Consider the following 26021-nt stretch of genomic DNA (forward strand, 5'->3'; position numbering starts at 1 on the left):
CCTCTTCCTGGTGGTTGTTTTTGTTCTTTATGGGAGATAGGACCTGGCAGAGCTTCAGGCCCGCACCCTTGGAAGCAGGTTTTCTCAGCCTTACTCCCCGTGCTCAGCCTTTCTCATGAGCACCACAGAGAGGTCCACGGAGAGGAGTCTGTCAGAGTGTAGACTCTCCTTGGGAGTGTGGTTTGGTGATATTGCATTTCTGGATGCCAGGCCGGTTTCCTGGCATATGTCTCCTCAAATCCTCAGAATCTCTAAAGTGTCTTTTTGGATGCAAATGATTGCTGCCACCCCCAGGTAGCTTCTGGAAGGTGCTGGTCTGTGGAAAGACAAAAGCACGGAAAGGGGGCTGGGACTTAAAGCCCCCCAGCTCCCAAGGGGAGAGGGACTGAAGGCTGAGCTGGTTGCCAACCTCTAATGGTCTCATCAATCATGCCGACATAAGGAAGCCCCCACACACGTCTGAAAGGACAGGATTCGGGGAGATTCTGGAGAACTGAGCTTGTGGAGGGTGGCACACAGAACTGAGGGTACTCTGTGCTACGAGTACCCTGTGCTTCTGTCCCCATAGCTCACCTTCTATCTGTATCCTTTGTAATCCCAATTTATAGCCAGTCAATAAGAAGTTCAGGTAAAAACCATGTGGAGTTGTGCCTGGCACCTGAAGGAGGGGGCAGTTTTGTTAGAGAGAGCCCTCAGCCCATGGGATGTGACATCATCTCCAGGTCGATAGCATCAGAACCCAATTGAGTTAGAGGCGGCTCGGCTGCTGCAGAATTGCTTGCTTGATATGTGGGGAACAACCCCCACATATGTGGAGTCAGAAGGGATCTGGATTGTGAGTGTATGGGGCAAGGTGGGGCTGAGTTTGGTTTTTCTACTCGAGTTCCAGGGATTTTAAACTCTCATACTAGGCCACATTTAGCCTTTAGCACTGGATTAAACCGTTTAGAATATTTCTATTCATACGTAGGACAACCAAATTCTCCTCCTGTGGACGGAAAATAAGCCAGTGTTCTGATTCTGAGGACAATCCAGCTGTCCCTTGCTGTCACAGTTGGAGTGAGACTCTTCAGAGCTTTGACTGCTGCAGAACCCAGCAGTCAGCCCTCAACTTCTGAAGGAGGCTGTTTTACATGATACTTTAAAGGTCTTGCTCTAGTGAGGTCACTGCTGAGACCTGAAGTGGTCCAGGGTACAGAAGGGCTCAGAAGAGGTTTTGGAGGGGAGAGTCTCGTGGAGGGGCCTGGGTGGTGACTGTGTATGTCGAGGAGGGGACTGCAGAACTGTGGGACGGTCAGGAAGCCATGGAACTATGCCACAGGCTCGCCGTGGCACCTGGCCTTCTCCACAGATAGTTCCAAATTGAGGAGGGAGACCCTCCACACTGACCATCCCAGATCCTATTGTTGGAAGTTGTTGGGGGTCCTGTGACATGAGGCAGGTCCAGAGTCCCATACTGCTGGACTGGGCAGGTCCAGAGGATGAACTACCCCAATAGAAGTGAAGCCTTCCTGTCTCCTGATGGTGCCTCCCTCTGCAGACTCTCTCTGAGGAGGAAGGTCTCATCTCTAGCTCCAGTCCCAGAGACTGATTTGATAACAGGAAGAACATTTATTTCACAAATGGAGGTCATAAGCAAAAACATTCCCCCTCCCTGGTCTATGCCCAGCCCAGCCCACAAGTCTCCATCCTCTCAGAACCCACACCTGTTTTGCCCCTGGGGTTCTTGGAGGGTGGCACACAGAACTATGAGTACTCTGTGCTTCTGTCCCTCATACACAGCTCTCTTCTCTGGCCAGTGGCGTTCATACACTCCTGTCTTTCGTGAAGCAGCTGTCCTATTCTCCCAGACTTCAGCGTGGTCCAGAAAACCACTTCCCTGTGTTTCAGCCCCATGGCGGCCTTGGTTTGGGGGCCAATCTTCAGGTACTCTTCTTTCTGGCTGTACTCTGGCCAGTGGGGGAGTCCTTTTCCATTGGGGTTCCTGAGAACAGAATCAAATAGAAATTACCCAAAGCTACTTCGTGGTCCGGACATTTCTCTGAGACCTTTCAGGGACCCCCTGGACTTTCTTTGCTTTCCAGAGATAGGGAACTCTCCATCTCTCGGGGCAGCCTGTAAGTTCTCAGAGCACCACCATCACAGTTCTGGGGTCTATCACTCGCACTTTCACCTCTTCCCAAAGGGTAGGCCCCACCCCATGCCGCCCACCCACCTACCCACCCTGCTCCCTCTTTGCCACCAGCCTCACCCATGGCGAGCAAAGTTGCCCCAGAATTTCATCACCATCCTGCTGAGTTTGGTCTCCTCTTGTGAGGCGCCCCCTGTTGGTGAAGAAGGAAAAAACGCTTTGACTGTATGGGCCAGCAGCAGCACCTTGTGGGAAATGCAGGACATGCATCTGGGGGAGGAGGATCATGAGTTGAAAGCCAGCCTCAGCAACTTAGCATGACTCTCAGCAACTGAGAAAGACCCTGTCTCAAAGTGAAATATCCAAAGTGCTGGGGATGTGACTCTGTGGTCAAGTATCCCTGTGTTCGGTCCCTGGCGTGCACGCGCACACATACACACACACACACACACACACCCCTTGAGTAAAGGACTCAGCCACGGGCACGCAGTTCATCGGGAAGCTGGTTGCCTCTGTCTTCTGCTCACTTATCCTGTCCTTGCGCACTCAAGGTCCAAAAGTCACCCCGGGGTTTCCTTTATCTTGTAGGATTTCTAGCTCTCGGTTGTTTCTTAATCTCCTGTGTGCATTCACATTTCGAGAGAGTCTGAAAAATATCAGACATGCTAAGAGCCTAAGGAGTCACCTGACTGGGAGATGCCTGGTGTGTCATGAACAGCCATGAGGTGGGTCACAAGTCATCTGCAACTGCTGAGTTCACATATCAAAGACACTTGTGAAAAGTTTCTTAAAAATATTACATTATTACTATTTTTAGTATTATTTTACTGGTCTAGGTAGAATAGATGACTTTTAGATACATACATAGACAGACGGTTACATATGACAGTGGATTTGAAGTCATTACCAGTTTTAACCTCACCCTTCTTCACACTCTGAGATGCCTTTTAAAGTGGAAATCAAGCAGCAGCATTTTTATTATAGAGGAGGGCCCTGCAGGTGGACCACCACCTCTCTCATTGATGTCACAGGTCAGGATTCTGAGAGTCACTCTGGCTCAGGACACATGCACATACCTCCTCCTTGCATAGTAGCAGGAGAGAGGCTGGGAACTGCTCTGGGTAGCTCAGCCCTGTTCCAGGGAGTCAGAAGCTCAGCCTGGGACAGCAGAAGTTGCTCAAGGCCACCAAAGCAACACTGGAACCCAGGCCTACTGTCCACAAGCTTGCAGCCAGCACAGCCATTACCTTTTAAAAATGGCATCCCAAAGACAGAGTAGACGTCGTCCCCATGGTCTCCTTCCACCGACTTGGGTCTTTCACGTGATGCGAAGCTCGGGCGATACTGAAACTCATACATGTAGGTGATGGCTCCGGCGTCTGAGAAGACACAGATTTGTGCACAGGTCACATCACCAGACACACAGCTGGATGGTCTCAAGGTCTCTGGCTGTGCAGGAAACCCCTGGGTGTCAGCCTGGGACAGGGACAGAGTCCCTGGAGAGCCCAGGGACTGGCCTCCGGCTGCAGAGCTGGTCGAGGTGGAAATGGGACGTGGGCCAGCTGTTGCTGGAAGGAATGAATGTCGACGCCTTGGGTGGATCCACTTAAAATCTCATTATAGGGACATTGGTCCCATCCACATAAACCCCGTGGCCCCCGACACATTCACACACAAAACATCTTTACGTGCCCAGTTAACACTGTGCATCGTCGAAAACAGACTCGTGCTCATTTGTTTCAAGAAGATGTTGAACCTGGTTGTTGTCTCCTGTTCTGCCTAGTTTTGAGCATTTCCAGTGGTTTTCGCACCTACTCAGAGAAGAAGGAAGCAAAAACCAAGTGGCTTTTCTGAAAGTGAGGATATTTAAACCCAAACACAGGCAGAAAGAGAAGCACACATCTCTGCGTCTCAGGAAACTGCAAAGTGGGGGGATTCATACTTCTGTCACCTCGCAAATCTCACTTCCTTCCTCACCCAGGGTGCATTAAGGTGACAAGATGGTGGCAGGGAAGAGACGGTGTCAGGAAGTGAGACCCTGCCTCTCTCCTGACCTTTCTTCTTCTCTGTCTTTTCATCTACCACCAAGGCCCCCTGTCCAAGCCCCAAGAAGATTCCACTTCTCCTTCTCATTGGGTCATCTAAGCCACCAGTCCCTGGTCCTTCAGGACAAACCCAGGGACCCCCCAGCCTGGAGACCTCTGCAGGTTGCATTGGTCATAATGTCCACAGAGGAGGGGTTGCTCTAATTGGGCAAGGGTGAGGCCCTAAGTTTGGCTGGTAGAGAAACATCAAGCCTTTCCCTACTTGGTTACAGCAAGAAACTTGGAAAATGCAGGAAAAAAAATAAAATGAACAGTGGGATAGGGAGGGGGAGCATGGGAGGAGTAAATGAATTCTCCACAGGGAAGAGGGCTGGGAGGGAAAGGGAGGGGCAGGGGATTAGCAAGGATGGTGGAATGTGATGGACATCATTCAACAAAGTACGTGTCTGAAGACTCGAATTGGGGGTCAACATACTTTTTTTTTTGAGCAGATAACAATATTTTCATCGAAGACTATTTCAGTCTTTCCTAAGGTAACATTTAATAGAAGTCTATAAGATGAGAAAGAACTAAACAGAGAAAAAAAAATTAAGCTAGATAGAAAAACACTTCCTTGGGGCAGATAGCATTGATGGCCCCAATTCTTAACTATAACACAACCACACCAATACACAGAAATGGCAGCACCCTCCTAACTTGGGCAGGACAAGCCTCCCTTTTTCTGCTTCTAATGCTAGGTTTGGCCAATGGAATGCAGCCAATGCAAATTAATTAAAATACCCTTGTTTTATTTATTTATTTATATGTGCTGCTGAGGATTGAACCCTTTGTCTCACATGTGCTAAGGCAAGTGCTCTACCAAGGAGCCACCACCCTTACCCCTATTTTTAATTCCTAACCTCAGTATTCCAAGTGATAAAAGAAGTTAAGAAGTTCATAGTCTTCAAGGGGTTTGGTGGTGTCACACACCTGTAATCCCAACAGTCTGGGAGGCTAAGGCAGGAGGATTGCAAATTCAAAGTCAGCCTCATCAACTTAGTGAGGCCCTAAGCAACTTAGTGAGAGCCTGTCTCAAAATAAAAGCTGAAAAGGGCTGCAGATGTGGCTTAGTGGTACAGCACCCCAAGGTCTGATCATTAGCACCAGGAAAAAAAAGAAGAAGAAAAGAAATCTGCATTTGAATACACTGGAAAGCAATTTTTCAATATGTATCAAGAGCTTTAAAATGTTCCTGTGGTCCAGTTTAGTGACTAAGACTCAATCATAAAAAAAAAATAGAAGACATATGATTAATCATTTATGCAATAAGGGTTTGCATAATGTTATTTGTTGCATCAGAATACAAGCAGTCAATAGGATAGAAATAGGAGGTTTTACGTACCTGATAATAATATATATTTTTACGGATTTTCATTGACATTGAGTAAATCTCCCAAATACAGTGCTTCCTGACCAAAATAACTGTACAAATTAATTTTAAACTATATATAAGATGTAGAAAAATTATCAGAAGATAATATAGAAAAAATTTATAGCAGATACCTCTGAGTAGAAGACTTCTAAGTGATATCTGGTTTCCTCTTTTCAAAACTTTCTACAATTATAACATATGAATTTTATATTCAGAGGCGCTCTTTTGATTGGGAAGAATGAGACAAATACAATAAATAAAAGCTGACCAAATCCATGTAGTCCTGGCAAATCCCTGAACTCAAAAGTCCTGAAATCTCAGAGCAAAGACACAAGCCCAGCATGAGCGGAGCCCCATGACACGCAGGTGGGGACATCACAGATCAGACAGAGTGGCAGACACACCCAGGTTTATGGAAGGGCAGAAGAGCTTCCTGGGAACCCTCAGGAGGCGAAGTGGATTTGGCACATGTACTGAGGGCGCTTGGGCAGATGTTAGATCCGCTGTTTTTTTTTTTAAATGATGCTTATAAAGTACTGAATTTGAAAACACTTGCAGCATGGGTCGCGAAGTCAGGACCAGGGAGACATTTCCTGGCTTGCAGATTAGGTGGATGCAGATTGGTAGGAAAAGAAAGGTCTTGTGAGGCTCTTCAGTTGCACCCAGAAGGAGGGCCTGTTTCTCAGAGCTCCCCAGGGCCACAGGACCCTAGGAGGCATCGCTGGACGGGACGTCCTCCATTGGCTTCTGTGTCAGTTCCCTTCCTGTTGCTAAACCAAACATGGGACACAACCGACTTGTCAGGAGGAAGGACCCGTCCTGGCTTGTGATTATAGTTCACAATCATTTGGCTTTGTTGCTAGGACCTGCAGCAGCGGGGGACACCATGCCTTCAGGTGTCCTGTTCACCTCATGCCACTCAGGAAACAAAGAGAGAGTCTGGGGTTCCAATATCTCCTTCAAGGCCAAGTCCCTGGGGGACCTAACTTCATTCAACTAGGCTGTCCCTTCTAAAAATTCCCCCTTGTCCCAATGTTCCTATGGGCTGTGACCAGATCTCTAACACATGGGCCTTGGGGGACATTCAAATTTGAACTATGACAACTGTTATCTTCTTCCTGTCTCCCTTCCTCATCTCCCCACGGGTGTTTTCCAGGATCACCTCCCATCACCTCCCAAATAAACTCCTTGCACTTGAACTTTTTTTTTTTTTTTTTTTTTTTTTTAGTTTCCTACTAGCAGAAACCAAACAGGAGCGCACCCTCCCCCGGGCCACGTGGAACCCGCCCTCAGGTCTGAACTTCACAGATCCCACATCTGTCTGTGCTGGAGCCGGGTAGATCCCACATCAGGCTGGTGAGTCCATTTCCCTCTCCCACTCCACCTCTGAGACTCACCTCTGTGTCCACGGGCCGTAAGCACAGTTGGGACACAAAACATGACATCTCCCATCAAGTCCATGAACTGGTCTTTCTTTTTGGTAGGGTCCTCTGTGTCTCCTAAATACTCCGCGATGGCATCAGTAGACTGCTTCTCTGAAAGGTTCTGAAATCATCAATAAAGTGACCAGCCAGCAAAGAAGGCCCCATTGATCATGGACACCAGATCCCACGCTTTGCTCTGCCTTGGAATTGATCTTTACTTTGGAGCAAGCCCCCAGCCCTTCTTTCTTTCTTAACCAACCCCCACGATTCCTAGACTCTTACAACAAGTGGGAAGGACTTCAACAAGAGTTTCGTGGCCATCTTCTGGTCTAATGTTTTTTCAGAGAGTGGATAGCCCATCGCCTGTTGGGGGAAAAAAATGGCTTAGCATTTGTGAATCATCAGGAATTAAGGGAAAGAACCAAACGAGACAAACAACACAGCAGTGCAGAATGAAGGTCCTTTGGCCCCTCTCTGAAGGGTGTGGGTCTTTGATGCATTAAACAAAATAAATGAATCAAATGAACTTGTACCTAGAAAGTCAAGGAGTGCAAAGAAGGTAAACAGATGTTTAGGAGAAGCTGTCCTTGCTATTTAAATATATCTTTATCTTTAGGTCAACCTCTGTCTATCAGCTAGAACCCAGCCAAGGGTCAGCCCAGAGAAGGCAGGTGCTGGCCAGGCGAAGGCTGAAGTAGAGGGCTTAGGGACCGAGGGGAAAGATCACACCTTCACAGACTGAAGAAGCCAAAATCCCCCATGAGGGTTTGTCCTTTAGTCATAACCTCTGAAATCCTTCTGAAGTGAGAACTGTAGAACTCTCAGCATGTGACAATCCTGTCCAACCTCTGCATTGACCCAACTCGAGCCTGGCTGCTAGTGGCTTAAGGACGACATCCTAGGAGGAGCCCAGCCCTCTAAAATGCCTGCCATATTTCCAGGTGGAAATATTGTTTTTCTCCAGCCAAGCAGGCCCCAGACCCTCTTTGAAGGCATTTACATTGCAAAGTTTGCAATTATCAATTCTTTCTCTGTCCTTCGAGATAGAAATATCCCATACAGAACTGTTTCCTCAAGGACCTGAGAGCATTTAAAAAAAAAATTGTCACTTTGAAATGTGAACCTTTGAGGGCATCAGTCTTGAGTTCGCTTCCAGTCCTGGTAGAAGGATAAGCCCTAACCTCCGTGGGGGCCTTACCGCAGCTGAGCCTGATCACCAAATGCCCCAGGTGAGCCAGGTGATGCACCCCCCACCCACAGTGCCTCCCCAGCATCCCAGACTTAAGACATTTCCCAGCCTTTGCCATCAGGGAATTTGCCCCACTGAGAGCTTATTACTGAAGAAACCCTGTTCCATCTGCGTTCAACTGGTTTATCTTTAAGAGAAGACAAGCCTCTTCCCTTTCAGAAGCCAGTTTCAACTCGAAGAGAAGCAAGTTTCTCTGATTCTGTCCATATGGTGCCTGGGAGCACATGGGGTGACCTATGGGCCCATGAGTCCAAGCCCAAGGTGGAAGGGGCTGGCCCAGACCTCACTCTCTGAACCCCCCGGCTCCTTCCTCTTCCTAAAGATACTTTGCTTTTTACTTTATTTATTACAATTATTGTCTCTACTCTGGCCCTCCCACCTGGACAAGTTGGGATTCTTTAATAGGAAAACAATCAGTGTTTGAAGGGAGGGGTTGCCGGGGCTCTGGCACCCCAGGGTCAGTTGGGGCATCCCAGGAAATGTTGACTTGTGGCAATGGGGACAGTTGCACTGAATTCAGAGGAAGAGATTTGAGACTGGAGAACTCAGGGGACCAGAAGTTGGAGGGAAGATAGGTGATCAGGGGTCCATCTGTTTAAGTGGCTTGTATGTTCTCACCTTTGGAATAAACCAGCCAAATTCATGCTTGTTGACTCCCAAGATGTAGGGGACTGTGTTGAAATTCTTTTCAGCCAAAATCGCCTCAGGGTCCTTTGGTAGCACTGTCCCATCAATCACAGTTGTGAGGAAAGGGTATCTCTAGGGAAGAGAGCAGGTCATGTCTGTGATTCTCCTTCCCCAGGAAACACGCCCATCCCCCTCTGCCTGTCTGAGGGCCAGGCCAGCCCCATGGACCATATATATGGCCATTGGCATTGGCAACAGAAACGCAGGCTCCTAATAAGGTGAATAAGTCTCTGATAGGATAGAAATTAGTAGCATTGATAAGGTGACAACTAGTCGGGGGAGCAGAGATATTCACTCAAATTGAAATATATACAGGTTATTTATTTATTTATTTGGGTACCAGAGATTGAAGCTGGGGGTGCTTAGTCACTGAGCCACATCCCTAGCCCTTTCTAACTTTTTTTTTTTTTTTTGAGAAAGTCTCATTAAGTTGCTTAGGGCCATGCTAAATTGATGAGTCTGGCCTTGAACCTTAGCCTCCCAAGTCACTGGGATTACAGACATGCTCCATCGTGCCCAGCCAGATTGGGTATTCTTTATCTAAGTTGCTTGCAGCCAGAAGTCTTCCTGATTTTAAAGATTCCTTTTATTTTTGGAATATTGCATAATTGGATATCTTAGAAATGGTACTCAAGTCTGAACACACTATTTTCAATGTACCTGGAATTACACCAGGGCTTGTCACATGAGGGCACGTGTGAGTTTTCTACCCATGACATTATTACAGCCCTCAAAATATTTTGGAGCATTTTAGATTTCATATTTTCAGATCAGGGATGCTAAACCTATCATACATAGAGAGATCTATGATATAGAGAGATAGATACACATACACACTTAAACCTATCTACCATTCAATTTGAAATGTGCATATATTTCTATCTATTTGTCTGTCTGTCTGTCTTTATATCTCTCTGTTGATCTGTGTCATTCTTGGAGAAAGGAGGAGAGTAAAATACCATATCCCTGAAATGCTCCTTTATGTTCCCAAGAACTCAGCCTAGATTGAAGCTAGGGGTGCTTAACCACTGAGCCATATCTCCAGCCCTTTCTTTTTTTTTCTTTTTTTGGAGAACAATGAGAGCAGGTCAGATGCCTAGATAATATTATCTTGAAGGATGCTGACTGGCTCTCACACACGCTAGGAATTAGGGCCCGTGAGTGTTCTCTGTGGAAAGCTGCTTACTTGCATGCATGCCAAGTTCCTTGAGAGGCTGGTCATCCAAGGGACAAGTGAAGTGAACGATGCCATTGCTCTGTAGCCCAGCCTACGAAACCCCTCTCCCTGAGGTCACTGACACAGAGCAGAGCACGGTGAAGGTGGTCATCCACCACTGGACAAAGCACCCTGAGGGGTGGATATGCCCTGTCCAGCCTGTCACCACCAGGCCGTCCCCCTGAAGGGTCTTCAATAAGCTTTCTGTCTTGCACACCTTGTGGGGTATTTTCTCTGTCTCTTGGTGACCTATTCTGCTGCCCTAGACAGCTGCGCTGTGGACCAGGCACACCCTCTGTGGTTGCTTCTTGCTATTCATGGTCATTACGTTCTGTAAAGTGCCGTGAATCCTGGATCGGTGGATACTGAGCCAGAGCTCCACGGGGAAATGAGGACCAAGGTTCCTATGAGGCCCATGGACTTTGTTTTATGTGTAAGTCTCTGGTTTAAGATGCTTTAGATCACATGGATTTCTCACAAAGAATCAGTTATGCGTCGTATTAACTTATAATAACACACCAGGCAGGAGGGATTAACATCTCCCTGGCCCTAGGTCACCCACATGCAAACTGCTTTGTCTTCAGCCTCCCAACCATGCTGTCCAATACCGGCTCTTAATGTCCTTCCTTCCTCATTTCACGAGTTCCCAGGTTTAACCTCTTCTTCACCCAGATGTTATATCAGCACCTCCCAGGATGGCCTCACCTGCAGAGAGGCAGGCTCAGGGATGCTGTGGAGGTGCTGCTCCTGGTGAGTGGCCAAGAGCACCACAGCCCGAGGCTGAACCCAGCTTGTCTGTCACAGGCATTTTCTCCCCAAGGCACCCAGCTAAGGAACACCAGGCAGCGCATCTGCACTGTGCCGAGTGGGCATTTTAAACAGAGAAAGTACTAACAAAAAGCACCAATGTTCACAAAACAACAACAACAAAACACACAACTGGCATGAAATAGATCGCACTAGTTAGGACAGAAGATGAAACAAGAAGACACAATTGGAGAGCTTCCAATCACTCCTGCAAGGTAGGCGGGCCTGTGACCCACCGGCAGAAGAGGAGCAGCGGCCTTCTGAGAGGCAGAGCCGCCCCCCACCCCCCACGCCTGCCAGGTAGGCGGAACTGTGACCACCAACAGAAAAGGCCCAGTGGTCTGCGGAGGGGCAGAGCTTCCAATCACTCCTGCAAGGTAGGAGGGCCTGCGACCCACCGGAAGAAGAGGAGCAGCGGCCTGCTGAGAGGTAGAGCCGCCCCCTCCCCCCGCGCCTGCAAGGTAGACGGAACTGTGACCACCATCAGAACAGGCCAGACCTGCAACCGACAGACAGAACAGGCCCAGTGGCCTGAGGAAGGGTAGAGCCGCCCCCCCCCGGCGCCTGCAAGGTAGGCGGACCTGCGACCCACAGGCAGAACAGCCCCAGAGGCCTGCAGAGGGGCAGTGCCGCTGCCTGCGCCTGCAAAGTAGGCAGAACTGCGACCACCGACAGAACAAGCCTAGCGGCCTGCAGAGGGACAGAGCCGCCGCCCGCGCCTGCAAGGTAGGCGGACCTGCTACCGACCGGCAGAGCAGGCCCAGCGGCCTGCCGGCGTGGTAGGCACATTGCCCCAATTGGAGGAGGGGCAGAGCCACCGCCCGCGCCTGTAAGGGAGACTTTGCAACTATACAAGACCAATATAAATATATAGGGGGAAAATTCAATAGCACAACAGTTTCACCAAGTAGAAAGGAACGCGAACAGTATGAAGAGACAAGGAAAGAAAGGACCACAAGCAATGAAGGTCAACTCAACGTTAGAAGAGGTAATAGCTACAGCAGATGGAATGTCAGATAAAGAATTCAGGATATACATGCTTCAGATGATCTGGAGTCTCAAGGAAGACATCAGACAACAAAATCAGACAATGAAAGATCACTTCAACAATGAATTACATAAACAAATCCAAGAAGCAAAAGATCAACTATACAGGGAGATAGAGGTTATAAAAAACAAACAAACAGAAATCCTAGAAATGCAGGAAGCAATAAACCAACTTAAAAACACAATTGAGAATACTACCAGCAGAGTAGAACACTTAGAAGATAGAACATCAGACAATGAAGATAAAGTATTTCAACTTGAAAAGAACATAGACAGCTCCGCAAGACTGTTAAGAAACCATGAGCAGAACATCCAAGAAATATGGGATAACATCAAGAGACCAAATTTAAGAGTCATTGGGATACAGGAAGGGACAGAGTTTCAAACCAAAGGAATGAGCAATCTATTCAATGAAATAATACGAGAAAACTTCCCAGACTTGAAGAATGAGACAGAATCCCAAATCCTAGAAGCCTACAGGATGCCGAATGTGCAAAATCATAAGAGACCCACACCTAGACACATTATAATGAAGATGCCCAACATACAGAATAAGGAGAGAATTTTAAAAGCTACAAGAGAAAGTAAGCAGATCACATTTAGGGGTAAGCCAATCAGGATAACAGCTGATCTTTCAACACAGACTCTGAAAGCTAGAAGATCCTGGAATAACATATTTCAAACACTGAAAGAAAATGGGTTCCAACCAAGAATTGTGTTTCCAGCGAAATTAAGCTTCAGGATGGAAGATGAAATTAAAACCTTCCACAATAAACAAAAGTTAAAAGAATATGCAGCTAGAAAACCATCTCTTCAAAACATCCTTGGCAAAACATTACAGGAAGAGGAAATGGAAAATAACAATGAAAACCAACAGTGGGAGGTAGGACAGTAAAGGGGGGGAAAATAATCAAAGAGGAAAACAAACCATGTTTAGTAACATAAATAAACAAATATGGCTGGAAGAACAACCCATATCTCAATAATAACCCTAAATGTTAATGGCTTAAACTCACCAATCAAGAGACACAGGCTAGTAGAATGGATCACAAAACAAGACCCAACAATATGCTGCCTACAGGAGACGCATTTGATAGGAAAAGACATACATAGGCTGAAGGTGAAAGGTTGGGAAAAATCATATCACTCATATGGACTTCGGAAACAAGCAGGAGTGTCCATACTCATATCAAATAAAATAGATTTCAAGCCAAAGTTAATCAAAAGGGATAAAGAGGGACACTACATACTGCTTAAGGGAACCATACACCAACAAGACATAACAATCATAAATATATATGCCCCAAACAATGGTGCAGCTATGTTCATCAAACAAACTCTTCTCAAGTTCAAGAGTCTAATAGACCACCATACAATAATCATGGGAGACTTCAACACACCTCTCTCGCCACTGGATAGATCTTCCAAACAAAAGTTGAATAAGGAAACTATAGAACTCAATAACACAATTAATAACCTAGACTTAATTGACATATATAGAATATACCACCCAACATCAAGCAGTTACACTTTTTTCTCAGCAGCACATGGATCCTTCTCAAAAATAGATCATATATTATGTCACAGGGAAACTCTTAGACAATATAAAGGAGTAGAGATAATATCATGCATCCTATCTGATCATAATGGAATGGAACTGAAAATCAATGATAAAAGAAGGAAGGAAAAAGAATACATCACTTGGAGAATGAAAAATAGGTTACTGAATGATCAATGGGTTATAGAAGACATCAAGGAGGAAATTAAAAAATTCTTAGAGATTAATGAAAACACAGACACAACATATCGGAATCTATGGGACACATTGAAAGCAGTTCTAAGAGGAAAATTCATTGCTTGGAGTTCATTCCTTAAAAAAAGAAAAAACCAACAAATAAATGATCTTATACTTCATCTCAAAATCCTAGAAAAAGAAGAGCAAAACAACAGCAAAAGAAGTAGAAGGCAAGAAATAATTAAAATCAGAGCTGAAATTAATGAAATCGAAACAAAAGAAACAATTGAAAAAATTGCCAAAACTAAAAGTTGGTTCTTTGAAAAAATAAACAAAATCGACAGACCCTTAGCCATGCTAGCGAAGAGAAGAAGAGAGAGAACTCAAATTACTAACATACGGGATGAAAAAGGCAATATCACAACAGACACTTCAGATATACAGAAGATAATAAAAAATTACTTTGAATCCTTATACTCCAATAAATTAGAAGATAGTGAAGGCATCGATAAATTTCTTAAGTCATATGATCTGCCCAGATTGAGTCAGGAGGATATAGACAACCTAAACAGACCAATATCAATTGAGGAAATAGAAGAAACCATCAAAAGACTACCAACTAAGAAAAGCCCAGGACCGGATGGGTATACAGCAGAGTTTTACAAAACCTTTAAAGAGGAACAAATACCAATACTTTTCAAGCTACTTCAGGAAATAGAAAAAGAGGGAGAACTTCCAAATTCAATCTACGAGGCCAACATCACCCTGATTCCTAAACCAGACAAAGACACTTCAAAGAAAGAAAACTACAGACCAATATCTCTAATGAACCTAGATGAAAAATCCTCAATAAAATTCTGGCGAATCGGATACAAAAACATATCAAAAAAATTGTGCACCATGATCAAGTAGGATTCATCCCTGGGATTCAAGGCTGGTTCAATATACGGAAATCAATAAATGTTATTCACCACATCAATAGACTTAAAAATAAGAACCATATGATCATCTCGATAGATGCGGAAAAAGCATTCGACAAAGTACAGCATCCCTTTATGTTCAAAACTCTAGAAAAACTAGGGATAACAGGAACATACCTCAATATTGTAAAAGCAATCTATGCTAAGCCTCAGGCTAGCATCATTCTGAATGGAGAAAAATTGAAGGCATTCCCTTTAAAATCTGGAACAAGACAGGGATGCCCTCTCTCACCACTTCTGTTCAACATAGTTCTCGAAACACTGGCCAGAGCAATTAGACGAAAGAAATTAAAGGCATCAAAATAGGAAAAGAAGAACTTAAGTTATCACTATTTGCAGATGACATGATTCTATACCTAGCAGACCCAAAAGGGTCTACAAAGAAACTATTAGAGCTAATAAATGAATTCAGCAAAGTGGCAGGATATAAAATCAACACACATAAATCAAAGGCATTCCTGTATATCAGCGACAAATCCTCTGAAATGGAAATGAGGACAACCACTCCATTCACAATATCTTCAAAAAAAAAATAAAATACTTGGGAATCAACCTAACAAAAGAGGTGAAAGACTTATACAATGAAAACGACAGAACCCTAAAGAGAGAAATAGAAGAAGATCTTAGAAGATGGAAAAATATACCCTGTCCATGGATAGGCAGAACTAACATCATCAAAATGGCGATATTACCAAAAGTTCTCTATAGGTTTAATGCAATGCCAATCAAAATCCCAACGGCATTTCTTGTAGAAATAGAGAAAGTAATCATGAAATTCATATGGAAAAATAAATGACCCAGAATAGCAAAAACAATGCTAAGCAGGAAGTGTGAATCAGGCGGTATAGCGATACCAGACTTCAAACTATACTACAGAGCAATAGTAACAAAAACAGCATGGTACTGGTACCAAAACAGGCGGGTGGACCAATGGTACAGAATAGAGGACACAGAAACCAATCCACAAAACTACAACTACCTTATATTTGATAAAGGGGCTAAAAGCATGCAATGGAGGAAGGATAGCATCTTCAACAAATGGTGCTGTGAAAACTGGAAATCCATATGCAACAAAATGAAACTGAATCCCTTTCTCTCGCCATGCACAAAAGTGAATTCAAAATGGATCAAGGAGCTTGATATCAAATCAGAGACACGCCGTCTGATAGAAGAAAAAGTTGGCTACGATCTACATACTGTGGGGTCGGGCTCCAAATTCCTCAATAGGACACCCATAGCACAAAAGTTAATAACTAGAATCAACAAATGGGACTTACTCAAACTAAAAAGTTTTTTTCTCAGCAAAAGAAACAATAAGAGAGGTAAATAGGGAACCTACATCCTGGGAACAAATCTTTACTCCTCACACTTCAGATAGAGCCCTAATATCCAGAGTATACAAAGAACTCAAAAAATTAGACAATAAGAGAACAAACAACCCAATCAACAAATGGGCCAAGGACCTGAACAGACACTTCTCAGAGGAGGACATACAATCAATCAACAAGTACATGAAAAAATGCTCACCATCTCTAGCAGTCAGAGAAATGCAAATCAAAACCACCCTAAGATACCATCTCACTCCAGTAAGATTGGCAGCCATTAGGAAGTCAAACAACAACAAGTGCTGGCGAGGATGTGGGGAAAAGGGTACACTTGTACATTGCTGGTGGGACTGCAAATTGGTGCAGCCAATTTGGAAAGCAGTATGGAGATTTCTTGGAAAGCTGGGAATGGAGCCACCATTTGACCCAGCTATTCCCCTTCTCGGTCTATTCCCTAAAGACCTAAAAAGAGCATGCTACAGGGACACTGCTACATCGATGTTCATAGCAGCACAATTCACAATAGCAAGACTGTGGAACCAACCTAGATGCCCTTCAATGGATGAATGGATAAAAAAAATGTGGCATTTATACACAATGGAGTATTACTCTGCATTAAAAAATGACAAAATCATAGAATTTACAGGGAAATGGATGGCATTAGAGCAGATTATGCTAAGTGAAGCTAGCCAATCCCTAAAAAACAAATGACAAATGTCTTCTTTGATATAAGGAGAGTAACTAAGAACAGAGTAGGGTAGAAGAGCATGAGAAGAAGATTAACATTGAACAGGGATGAGAGGTGGGAGGGAAAGGGAGAGAGAAGGGAAATCGCATGGAAATGGAAGGAGACCCTCAGAGTTATACAAAAGTACATACAAGAGGAAGTGAGGGGAAAGGGAAAAATAATACAAGGGGGACAAATGAATGTCAGTAGAGGGGGCAGAGAGAGAAGAGGGGAGGGGAGGGGAGGGGAGGGGGGATAGTAGAGGATAGGAAAGGCAGCAGAACACAACAGACACTAGTATGGCAATATGTAAATCAATGGATGTGTAACTGATGTGATTCTGCAATCTGTATATGGGGTAAAAATGGGAGCTCATAACCCACTTGAATCAAAGTGTGAAATATGATATATCAAGAACTATGTAATGTTTTGAACAGCCAACAATAAAAAATTAAAAAAAAGAACTATGTAATGTTTTGAACAACCAACAATAAAAATTTAAAAAAAAATTATAGTTATATAAGAGCAAGCCAGTGTGGTGTACAACTGCACAGTATAGTGACTATAAATTATAATGCAAAAAAAAAAAAAGAAGACACAATTGTTTTGTTTGATTTCAGATGGGAACATGCCTCATGTGGCTCAAACTTTTAGCCCTCTGCACCTATCTGTAAATAACCACCAAAGTGCTGTAGTTTGATTTTGCAAATAGGAGAATTCACAAGGACAGAATTGATGATTAAGGACGATTGACTCTCTCTCCCTCCCACCCCCCTCCAACCTCTCTCTATTTTGTGGTACTAGGATGGAATCCAGGGCCTCATACAGGATGGACAAGTGCTGTCCCACTGAGCTGTATCCCCAGCTTTATCTTGCTATCTACATTTATTTTTTAAGTATTTATTTCTTTGTAAAAGCTTATGATGAATAGTTTGTGCGGTGATTGCTTTCTTGCTGTCTAACTGACAACATTAAGCAAACATCTTTTCTATGCCTTGGAAAATTATCCATCTCTATTTAAATATGAGTTTTCACAGATCAACCGTTTGCTTTGCACAGGAGCAGAGCACCCCGCCCTCAAGATGCCTCCACTGAATGGAATACCATGAGTTAAAGAATCCAGGGTGACTGATATTACGTTGATAAATTTCTTAATTTTCTGATTTACCTTTGATGCAAAATACAGGGTCACAGTCAAGTGGATGCACGTGTCACCACTTGGGAAGCTGGCTCTGGGTACCGTTATATCAAACTCAGTCACCAAGGTGTAGCTGTGAAGAGCCTGTGTCCTGGAGCTGAACCCTGGCTCTGCTACCTATTAGCCAGTAACTTGGAAAAGTAACCTCCCCTCATGGGTGGCTTGGTTTTCTCATCTAGGAACCCACAGGGAGCAAAAGACAGAACACACGCAATGCTCAGGTGCTCAATACCTGGAAAAGGCTCAGTTAACATTGGGTATTACTGATGCGCAGGCTACTGCAGACCCCAGCAGACACCAGCCTCTGGTGCCCCTCTCCAGCTCCGTACTCCATGGGCCACATTTCCCTCTGGGGAACATTGTGGGAATGGCATGAGGGAGGGGACAGATGAGCTTGCCAAAGTCCCTGTGCTCACGGAATGCCCTGGGGCAGGGTTAGACACAGGGCCTCTGTAGGGCACCTTCTCTGCCCACCCTGGGACACATCACAGGCACTCAGACACTCAGGTAGGCTTCGAAGGCCGATTCGATGGAAGGAAGCCAATCTGTTTTGCAAACAAAGCCAGGCTTTTAAGAAGGGAGAGGACGTGCTTTATAAAGAAAGGCAAGTCTGGTGACACCAGGGGTGTGAAAGCCAGGACCGAAAGAGGAATAGAAAGTGGTACAAATCCAGAAGACAGACCTGAGGCCCTACGGGGACAGCCTGTGGGGGGACAGTGACATCAGCAGCAGTGGGGACCACAGTAATTGCCACCGTCCACTCCTTGGCTGCTGCTGGTTCCTTGTGAGGGCCGCAGCGTGGGTCAGAGAACTCAGGGGCATCCCCGTTTCCCTCACTTCCTCTCGGAGCTCACAGGACTCCAGCCACTGCTCTGGCCCTGGTCTAAGGCACAAGGCTCCCTTGGCTCGTAGAGGCCAGGCTCTCCGCCGGCCTTCCTGTGTCTGCTCTGGCCTCTCCTCTGCCCCTTCTAGCTTGCAGTGAATCGGACTGTCGTAAAATCGAAGACCACATCCCTGCTCTGTTCAGAGCCCTTGAGCACCTCCCATCTCCTGCTGGGTCATAGTCACGTCCTTCCAGTGACCACCCAACCCCAATGACCAGGACCTCCTCAGCCTCCAACTCGCTCCCTCCACTCCACACACAGGGGCCTCTTGGGCCCCTGAAGTTGCTGTGCCCTCTGCCAGGAACACTCACAGAGCTTGACTCCAAGGTCACCTGCTCATCAACCCATCTGCTGACCCCTCTATTTACATCCAGACCACTGGGCAACTCTCTCTTTCCTTCTGAGACAGGGTCTCACTAAGTGGCTAAGGCAGCTGGAACTCGTGACCCTCCTGCCTCAGCCTCCTGAGTCGCTGGGACTACAGGCGTGTACCCCTACACCAGCCCCTAACCTCGTTTACCTTACCTCTGACCATGACCACATACCACATCTCTCATTTTATTTTTTTTTCCCATTGTGCTCTCTTCCCCCTGGAAGGAAACGCTTCAGGAAAGCAGGGACTCTTGCCTGTGCTGAAGTGGCTCCCCCTTTCTCCACAGGAGAGCCCTCTTCACCACGGCCGACTTAGGACTGTCAGCAAAAGAGTCCATTGTAGATGAACTTCCTATTTTCATGTCTCCCTGTTTTACTTGGCCACTGGCCGAGAAGATACCAGCACTCCAGGTGCTGGACACCCCTTACTAGTTTTTCACAAACATCCAGTATAGTCCTTTGAAGAAAAGTGCAAACAAGGCCTCTGGTCTTGAGCTGGGCTTCACAGAGATGTCTCCATTTTCAAGATAAGTTTTACCAACCAGGCTCCATGGTAACAGCTGGCAGGGGGAGGAAAGAGAGGGGAGAAGAAGCTCTCCCCTTCTCAGGTGTGGTCCTTGAAGGGTCAACTTGCCCAGAACAGTGAAAGAAAAAGCTGCTTTTATGTGAACTTCTGAGCCCCTCCCCTTACACGCTGGGTATAAAACTCTGAAACTCCTTGAACTCAGGGTTCAGGGGATTGATTGATTACAGCAAAAGCTGTGCCCTCTGAACCTGGCTGCAGCCAAATAAAACTGTTTCCTGCTGTCTTTGGTGCCTTGCCTCCTCTGTCCCTACAACAGCTCCACTGCCAAATCCCAGCTGCCAAATCACATCCTGCAAGGTAATCAGTGCTTCTGAAACTCTGATGGATGTCTGAATCGATCTCATTTCATCTGACTTTTAAGAGAAGTTCTGGGAACTCCTGGAAGGGAGCCGAGGACAGGGCTGTAAGAGGGTGCTCAGTCGATGTCACCAGATCCTGGAAACATTAGGAGGTGGGAGGGAAAGAAGGAGGAGTCGGGAGGATCCTGTTGGGGTTTCCTAGGTCCTGGGAGGAGGGCCGTGTCCTCAAGACTGAGATCCTGGGGCCTCCTTCCCTCCCTCCCTGCACCGCTAATCACCCTGGGGTCTCCCGAGGATGTGTCCTCCTCAGCAAAGACTCCTGAGCCCCTTGTCTAGTTATCTCTTCCTCCTGAGAATGTCCTAGAGCGGTCTCCTCCCACTGGGCCTTTCTGGAAGCAGGAAATGTAAAGGAAAAGGGTGGCTGAGTCCAGGGCACGCAGAGGTGATGGCTGGGAGCACCTGAGCTGCAGTCAGGGGAGAGGGCCACCTGCCTATGTAACCCTAACAAGGGACCTCCCCTCTTTGGGCTTCAGAAACACATACGCAAGGAGTGATTATGATTCCACAAAGAACAATTCTTTCATTCATTGTGAATTGGAGCTCAAATGTCTTCAGACGCAAAACCTGTAATCAACAAGCCAAAGGGCCTTACCTTTTTGGGGTCTTGCGATAAATCAAGACTAAAGAATTTCTGTAAAGACAAAGGCAAAAGACATGGTGAGAAAGGCTTCCTGGGGGAAAATCTGATTTTTTGATTTTTGATACCCAGAGGTATCAGGGCCTCACGCCCAGGGCCTCCTTGGCTGGGCCCAGAGCAGGCAGTCAGGACAGGGTCTGAGCTGCACACGGGCACAGGGTGGAGGCACAAGAGAGGGCAGGGGCAGGTGCCAGCAAGGGAAGGACGACCCCGGGACCTACAGTGAGGGCCGCCGGAGCTCCAGAGAGGACGTCTGTGGTTGTGCCCTCCTCTCCTTATAAGCAGGGTCCTCTTGTGCCAAAACGGGGTGGATTTGCCTCTTTCAAGGCATTAGAAAGTACACTTGTTTACTTCTTGGAAAACTTGGCGTACCTTGTGTGAACCTGAAGAGCCAGGACCCAAGTTCCAAAGTCACACTGGCTTCACCCCATGGACATGTGGGCAGTGCCTCATGCCGTGGCCTGCCACAGGGCCTAGGAGCATTGTCCAGGGTCCAGATAAAGAGGCCCAGGGTTCCAGCTTCTTCTGAGCTCACACTGACACCTTGCAACCAAGGGAGGGGGTCCATTGGCCCCGCATGCACGGGCTTTGTTCTGCTGGGTAAGCTTCTCTGTGGTGACAAACCACAATGAGGGTCCACCAGTCTTCCAGTGTCATCTGGAAAGCACTCAGCTGACTAAATGAATGCGTCCTCTCTTTGAACTCTCACCTCATCTAACCATGGAACCCGTAGGCGTGTTTCTTTGGGGATGGTTCTTGGTGAGCAAGAGCCATGCTCAATCCTACCTGCATCGCTCCCTGGACACCCTCCTCCACGCTCCCCCCAAGCAGTTGTTCAGGGGGTGGGGGTGAATCAGATGAATGCGCGAATTGAGCCTGACAACTATATATGGAGGATGGATCATTGCTTTGGTTGGAGTGGATGATGGAGTGAAGATTTATGGTGCTAGAAGATGCGAGAATGTTAAAATGATTGGAAATGGTTCAAGGAAACATCACGGGTTGATACTGGATTTATGGAAGGATATCAATGGATTGAATGGATTAATGGTTAGATAGACGGACAATTAGATGATGAATGGATGGATGGATGAATGGAGGGGTGGGTGATAGGTGAAGGAATGCATGAATGGATGGTCATCTTAGCCTCACAATTGAGGCAGAATCTCAGCAAACGTAGAGGATTGGGCCACTACTGGGTTATAGTTTCTCAATCAATGCTAGCCACATTGTAACGCCTTCCTGAAAATCTTTGTGCTTAATACCCTCAACCCCCAAATGCAGGATGGTGGTTACTTCTGTGGATATAAAATGTTCAACTTCTTGAAAAGACATCTGAGCACAGCAATGACAAAATATTGACTTTTGATGAAGCCGGGGGATTGCTATGCAACTCTGCATTATGTGATTGTTGGACCGGTTGACATTTGAGGTGTTTGACCATAAAAAGGGCAAAACAAAATTACCACTTGGGATCAGGAGCCTGACACTGTTCCTGAGAGGTGAGAAACTGAGTGACTTGATGCGGGCAAGAAGAGAGTGCGCCTGGGGCCTGGTGAACAGGGTGGGGGCCCCAGGAATGGAGGCACCTACCATTTTCTTCGTGGTCTCCAAGAGATCCTTCTCCGACTTCTGGCGCAGGCACTCAACCATCGCGGCGGAGCTGTGGGTGGGACATCCACTTGCGGCAGCAACTTGCTGTAGAGACCACAGATAACAGCAGAGTTCAACAGCAGTGCTCCTCCCCTCCGCGGTGCCTGACTTCCGAAGGCTGCAGGGGGAGGCGGTAGGTAGCTGAAAACACCCCAGGCTGGCAGGTGTGGGTTTGGGCCCCACTTCGTACTCCTCTATTAACTAGTTAAAATTGAGGCACGAGCTGGTTACACAGCTGCATCTCTGTGAGCTGATTTCTGCTAAAATAGGCACGAGGGTCTATCAGGAGCATGGAACCCCAAATCCCACAGTCTGGTTTCCAATCCCATGGTGACCGAGAGCTGTTAGAGGGAGCCATTCATTTTCTAAAACAGAGAAGAAAGCTTCCGCTGTCTGCAACCAAACTGGAGTTCCTAATCAATCCCAGGGGCAGAGGTGGTGGCCACATTGGAGAAGTCATAGAGGGACGAGGGTAGGCTCTGCGATGATGGGGCCATGGTGGGTAGGGGGCTGTGGGCTCCCCAGAGCCTCAAACAGGGCCTGCTACAGAATCGGTGCTCTGCGAAAGGGCAGGAGTAAGAGAGTCTTGGATTCCCTTTGCTCCAAAATTTGTGATTTCTTTTGTTCACAAAGTGCAGCTTCATCTCTGCCACTTTAATTTCCTTGAAAAGAAAAATAAATGCCTCCTTCTTGAAGTGAGCCTGGGCATCTGGGCATCTGTTGCTTATAACCAAAGAACCCTCTGAACCAAATCTCGAACATTCTACAGATTCTCATGTCTCCAAGTCCTCCCTCCTGCTTGTCAGCCCCTTTCTATCCAGTGCTCTCCAGCCACTCTGCCAAAAGCAGCTCCAAATCCCGCCACATCGGGAGATCCAATGGGTGGTCCTCAGAACTAACCCTGTTGATGATGATAACACCGGGACTAAATGCTCCTTGTGGGTTTAATCATTAGATCAGATTCTGTTATTTCTGTCCCTGTCTGTGTGTGTCTCTCTCACATTACGGGAATTTGAACCAGGGGCACTCTAACCCCAGGGTACATCCCCAACTCTTTTTATTTTTATTTTGAGACAGCATTCACTAAATTGCTGAGGTTGGCCTCAAGCATGCAATCCTCCTCCTTTAGCCTCCCAAGTTTCTGGGATTATAGGCCTGCACCACCAGACCCATCCTGTTCCTTTAATTGGTTCCTTTAATTTTCTTGTTATAGTTGAAATTGTATCATTTCCACGATATGTGATCATTAATGTCATTAAGCTCTCTCTCCAGCTGGAATGGATGATTTCAGTGGTGACTAGATATATGATATATCAAAACTTTGTGGAATATAGAACAAATCAGTAAATGAATTCTCCGGAAACCAGCCCTGGCCACAAGGTCCTCAGAGAAGAATCAGTCCAGACCCACATCATGCAAGCGGAACCACTAGGACTCAGTCCGCGACAGAGACATGACCTAATCCCAGGCCACTGCTCCCTGTCCAGCCCCACACCTGCCTTGAAGCCCTGGGAGAGGTGGGGGCGATGGACACTGCACTTTGCTGGAGGTCAAGTGTCCGGAGAGTTTGAATGGAAGCTCTGCCCTGGTCACTTGCTGAGCTCGATGAACCATTTCCACGTTCCACCCCAGTGTCCTGGCTCCAAACGGGAGGCTGGACAAGGTGGCCCCCTTTCCTCTCTGCTCAGTTATCCTCATTCCACTGGCTCTTTGAGAATGTCCCCCCAGATCCCGTGGAAAGACCCCCGAGGATCTCTGGAGAGGTGAGGAAACTGTGCAGGAACTGTCGGAGGTGAGACCTACCTCAGCACCAACACTGGTGTTCCTCCTGAACATGCAGGGGCTGAGGGCCACGCCGCTCTCAGAGATGGCCCGGTGGAAGAGGTTCGTGGCCAAGGGAGATAACACCTGGGGAGGGAAGGGGGCGGAGAGAGTGGAGGTTAGGCTCACAGGGAAGAATCAGGGCCACATTGGTCCCCCAAGCCAACTCTGCCCTGGCCTGTTCTCTGGTGACGCTGGCACCCAGCCAGCAGATGGGACAGCTCAGTGCCCCTCCTGGCTTGGCCTGCTTCCTGGGCCTGTCTCCCCTGGGAGGACCTCCGCAGGGGGACACCGGAGCACCGAGTAAGAGAGAGAACTGGGAGTGGCGTGGGCCCATCATGACAAGCAAAGGCCCTGGAGAGGAAGCGGGGCAGCTCCGAGCCACAAGTTCTGATCCTCCCAGTATGGAGGCGCACAGCCACCGTGCGTGACGATTATTATCACAAAAACTGGAAATCATTCGGGGTTCTAAATGTCATGAAGTTGGGTAAGTAAACATTTTTCTTTTTCAGCCTTATCATGAAATGCTACCCAATAATTAAACAAAATATTGCAGCAGAAGGGTGTTTGGCCTTTAGGGAAGCAGTCATGATATCCTGAAATGTCGAGGAAAGTGCTAGAATGTCGATGCCTAGGCCACCTGCGGTAGGTGGTCCAGAGGCCAAGAGGAGAGATCACTGACAGAAAGGTGGGGGAGAGAGAAAGTCTTAGAAAAAAGACTGAGAAATGCATCTCAAAACCTCCACAGTGACTCTCCTTGCATAGTGGAAATATGAAGGACTTCTTTCTTCTTTGGGATTATTTGCTTTTTTTTTTTTTGCTTTTTTCTCTACTTTAAAAATATATATCACCATTTTCTTCTGAGTATCCAACTATGAAACCAGTAGATGTTTGAAAACTACAGTGACCAGTTGACCCCGGGGTCAACTTCAAGGTATCAGAGGATTTCTTAAGGCTCCTCGAACCTTCTAGATCTTCCCTCCCAGCCTCACTCCCCACATCAAGTCATTTCACGTCCCCAAGTTGTGCCTGTGTCCGTGTCCCCTTCCCCACCCCTCTCCATTCCCTCTTCCACCCCTACTCTCTCCCACTGACCTCACCCCATGGCACACGATCTTTCAGTTCAAGTCTGCTAGCCTCCCTGATGGACATGGACCAGGCATCAGACCACCCCAGAGGAAGCCCCTGACTGTCTTGGTGAGCACATCCCTCAGCACGCAGATCTGGCTTCCACTGCAGCAGTGACCTCCTATTGAACCCTCCTCCTGATCTTTTATTTATAGTTCATAATATTAAAATGATTAGGAAGGAGGGAGAAAAGTCCCTCTTGCAGCCTGCTCTGGAGATGCTGCTGGCCCCAGGACAAAAAGAGGGTCTGGGCCCTGACTCTCCCCCATCTGAAGCCAGGCAGTGAGCAGAGTCAACCCTGAACCCAGGTCTTTTGTAACAGAGGAGCCTGTGGCTGGATCCACTGGTCTCCAAGAGGTCCGGGGTGGGGCGGGGGCAGGAGCACTCACAAGAACAGAGACACTTTCTCCTCCTGCTGACTCTCCAAAGATGGTCACATTGTTTGGGTCCCCTCCAAAGTTGGCAATGTTGTCCTGGATCCAGCGCAGAGCAGCCACCTGGTCCAGGTGACCCCAGTTCCCTGGGCTGTGCTCATCCCCGGTGCTGCGAGATAACAGGGTGAGGTGGGGGTAGAGGTGTCATGACGGGGCTCTCAGGAC

At 46.8% G+C, this 26021-nt stretch overlaps 1 protein-coding gene across 2 annotated transcripts in view; it reads right to left on the minus strand.

The window, feature by feature from the left end:
- Positions 1–1654: 1654 nt before the first annotated feature.
- The window catches only part of LOC124086749 (liver carboxylesterase 1-like), a 35677-nt gene continuing 11310 nt past the window's right edge, over positions 1655–26021 (minus strand). For both annotated transcript variants that reach the window (XM_058575889.1, XM_046435249.2), the window contains 10 exons: positions 25812–25965; positions 24277–24381; positions 22414–22518; positions 20776–20814; positions 8879–9019; positions 7294–7374; positions 6985–7132; positions 3379–3510; positions 2252–2324; positions 1655–1984 (listed from right to left, as the gene is read on the minus strand). In XM_058575889.1, the coding sequence (XP_058431872.1) occupies positions 1747–1984; positions 2252–2324; positions 3379–3510; positions 6985–7132; positions 7294–7374; positions 8879–9019; positions 20776–20814; positions 22414–22518; positions 24277–24381; positions 25812–25965 (1216 nt within the window). In that variant the 3' untranslated portion in view covers positions 1655–1746. The remainder of the gene's footprint in view (positions 1985–2251; positions 2325–3378; positions 3511–6984; positions 7133–7293; positions 7375–8878; positions 9020–20775; positions 20815–22413; positions 22519–24276; positions 24382–25811; positions 25966–26021) is intronic.

Source organism: Marmota monax, unplaced genomic scaffold (genome assembly GCF_021218885.2).
Source record: "Marmota monax isolate L192 unplaced genomic scaffold, Marmota_monax_Labrador192_F-V1.1 WCK01_AAM20220418_F8-fsc00024, whole genome shotgun sequence".
Taxonomy (NCBI): domain Eukaryota; kingdom Metazoa; phylum Chordata; class Mammalia; order Rodentia; family Sciuridae; genus Marmota; species Marmota monax.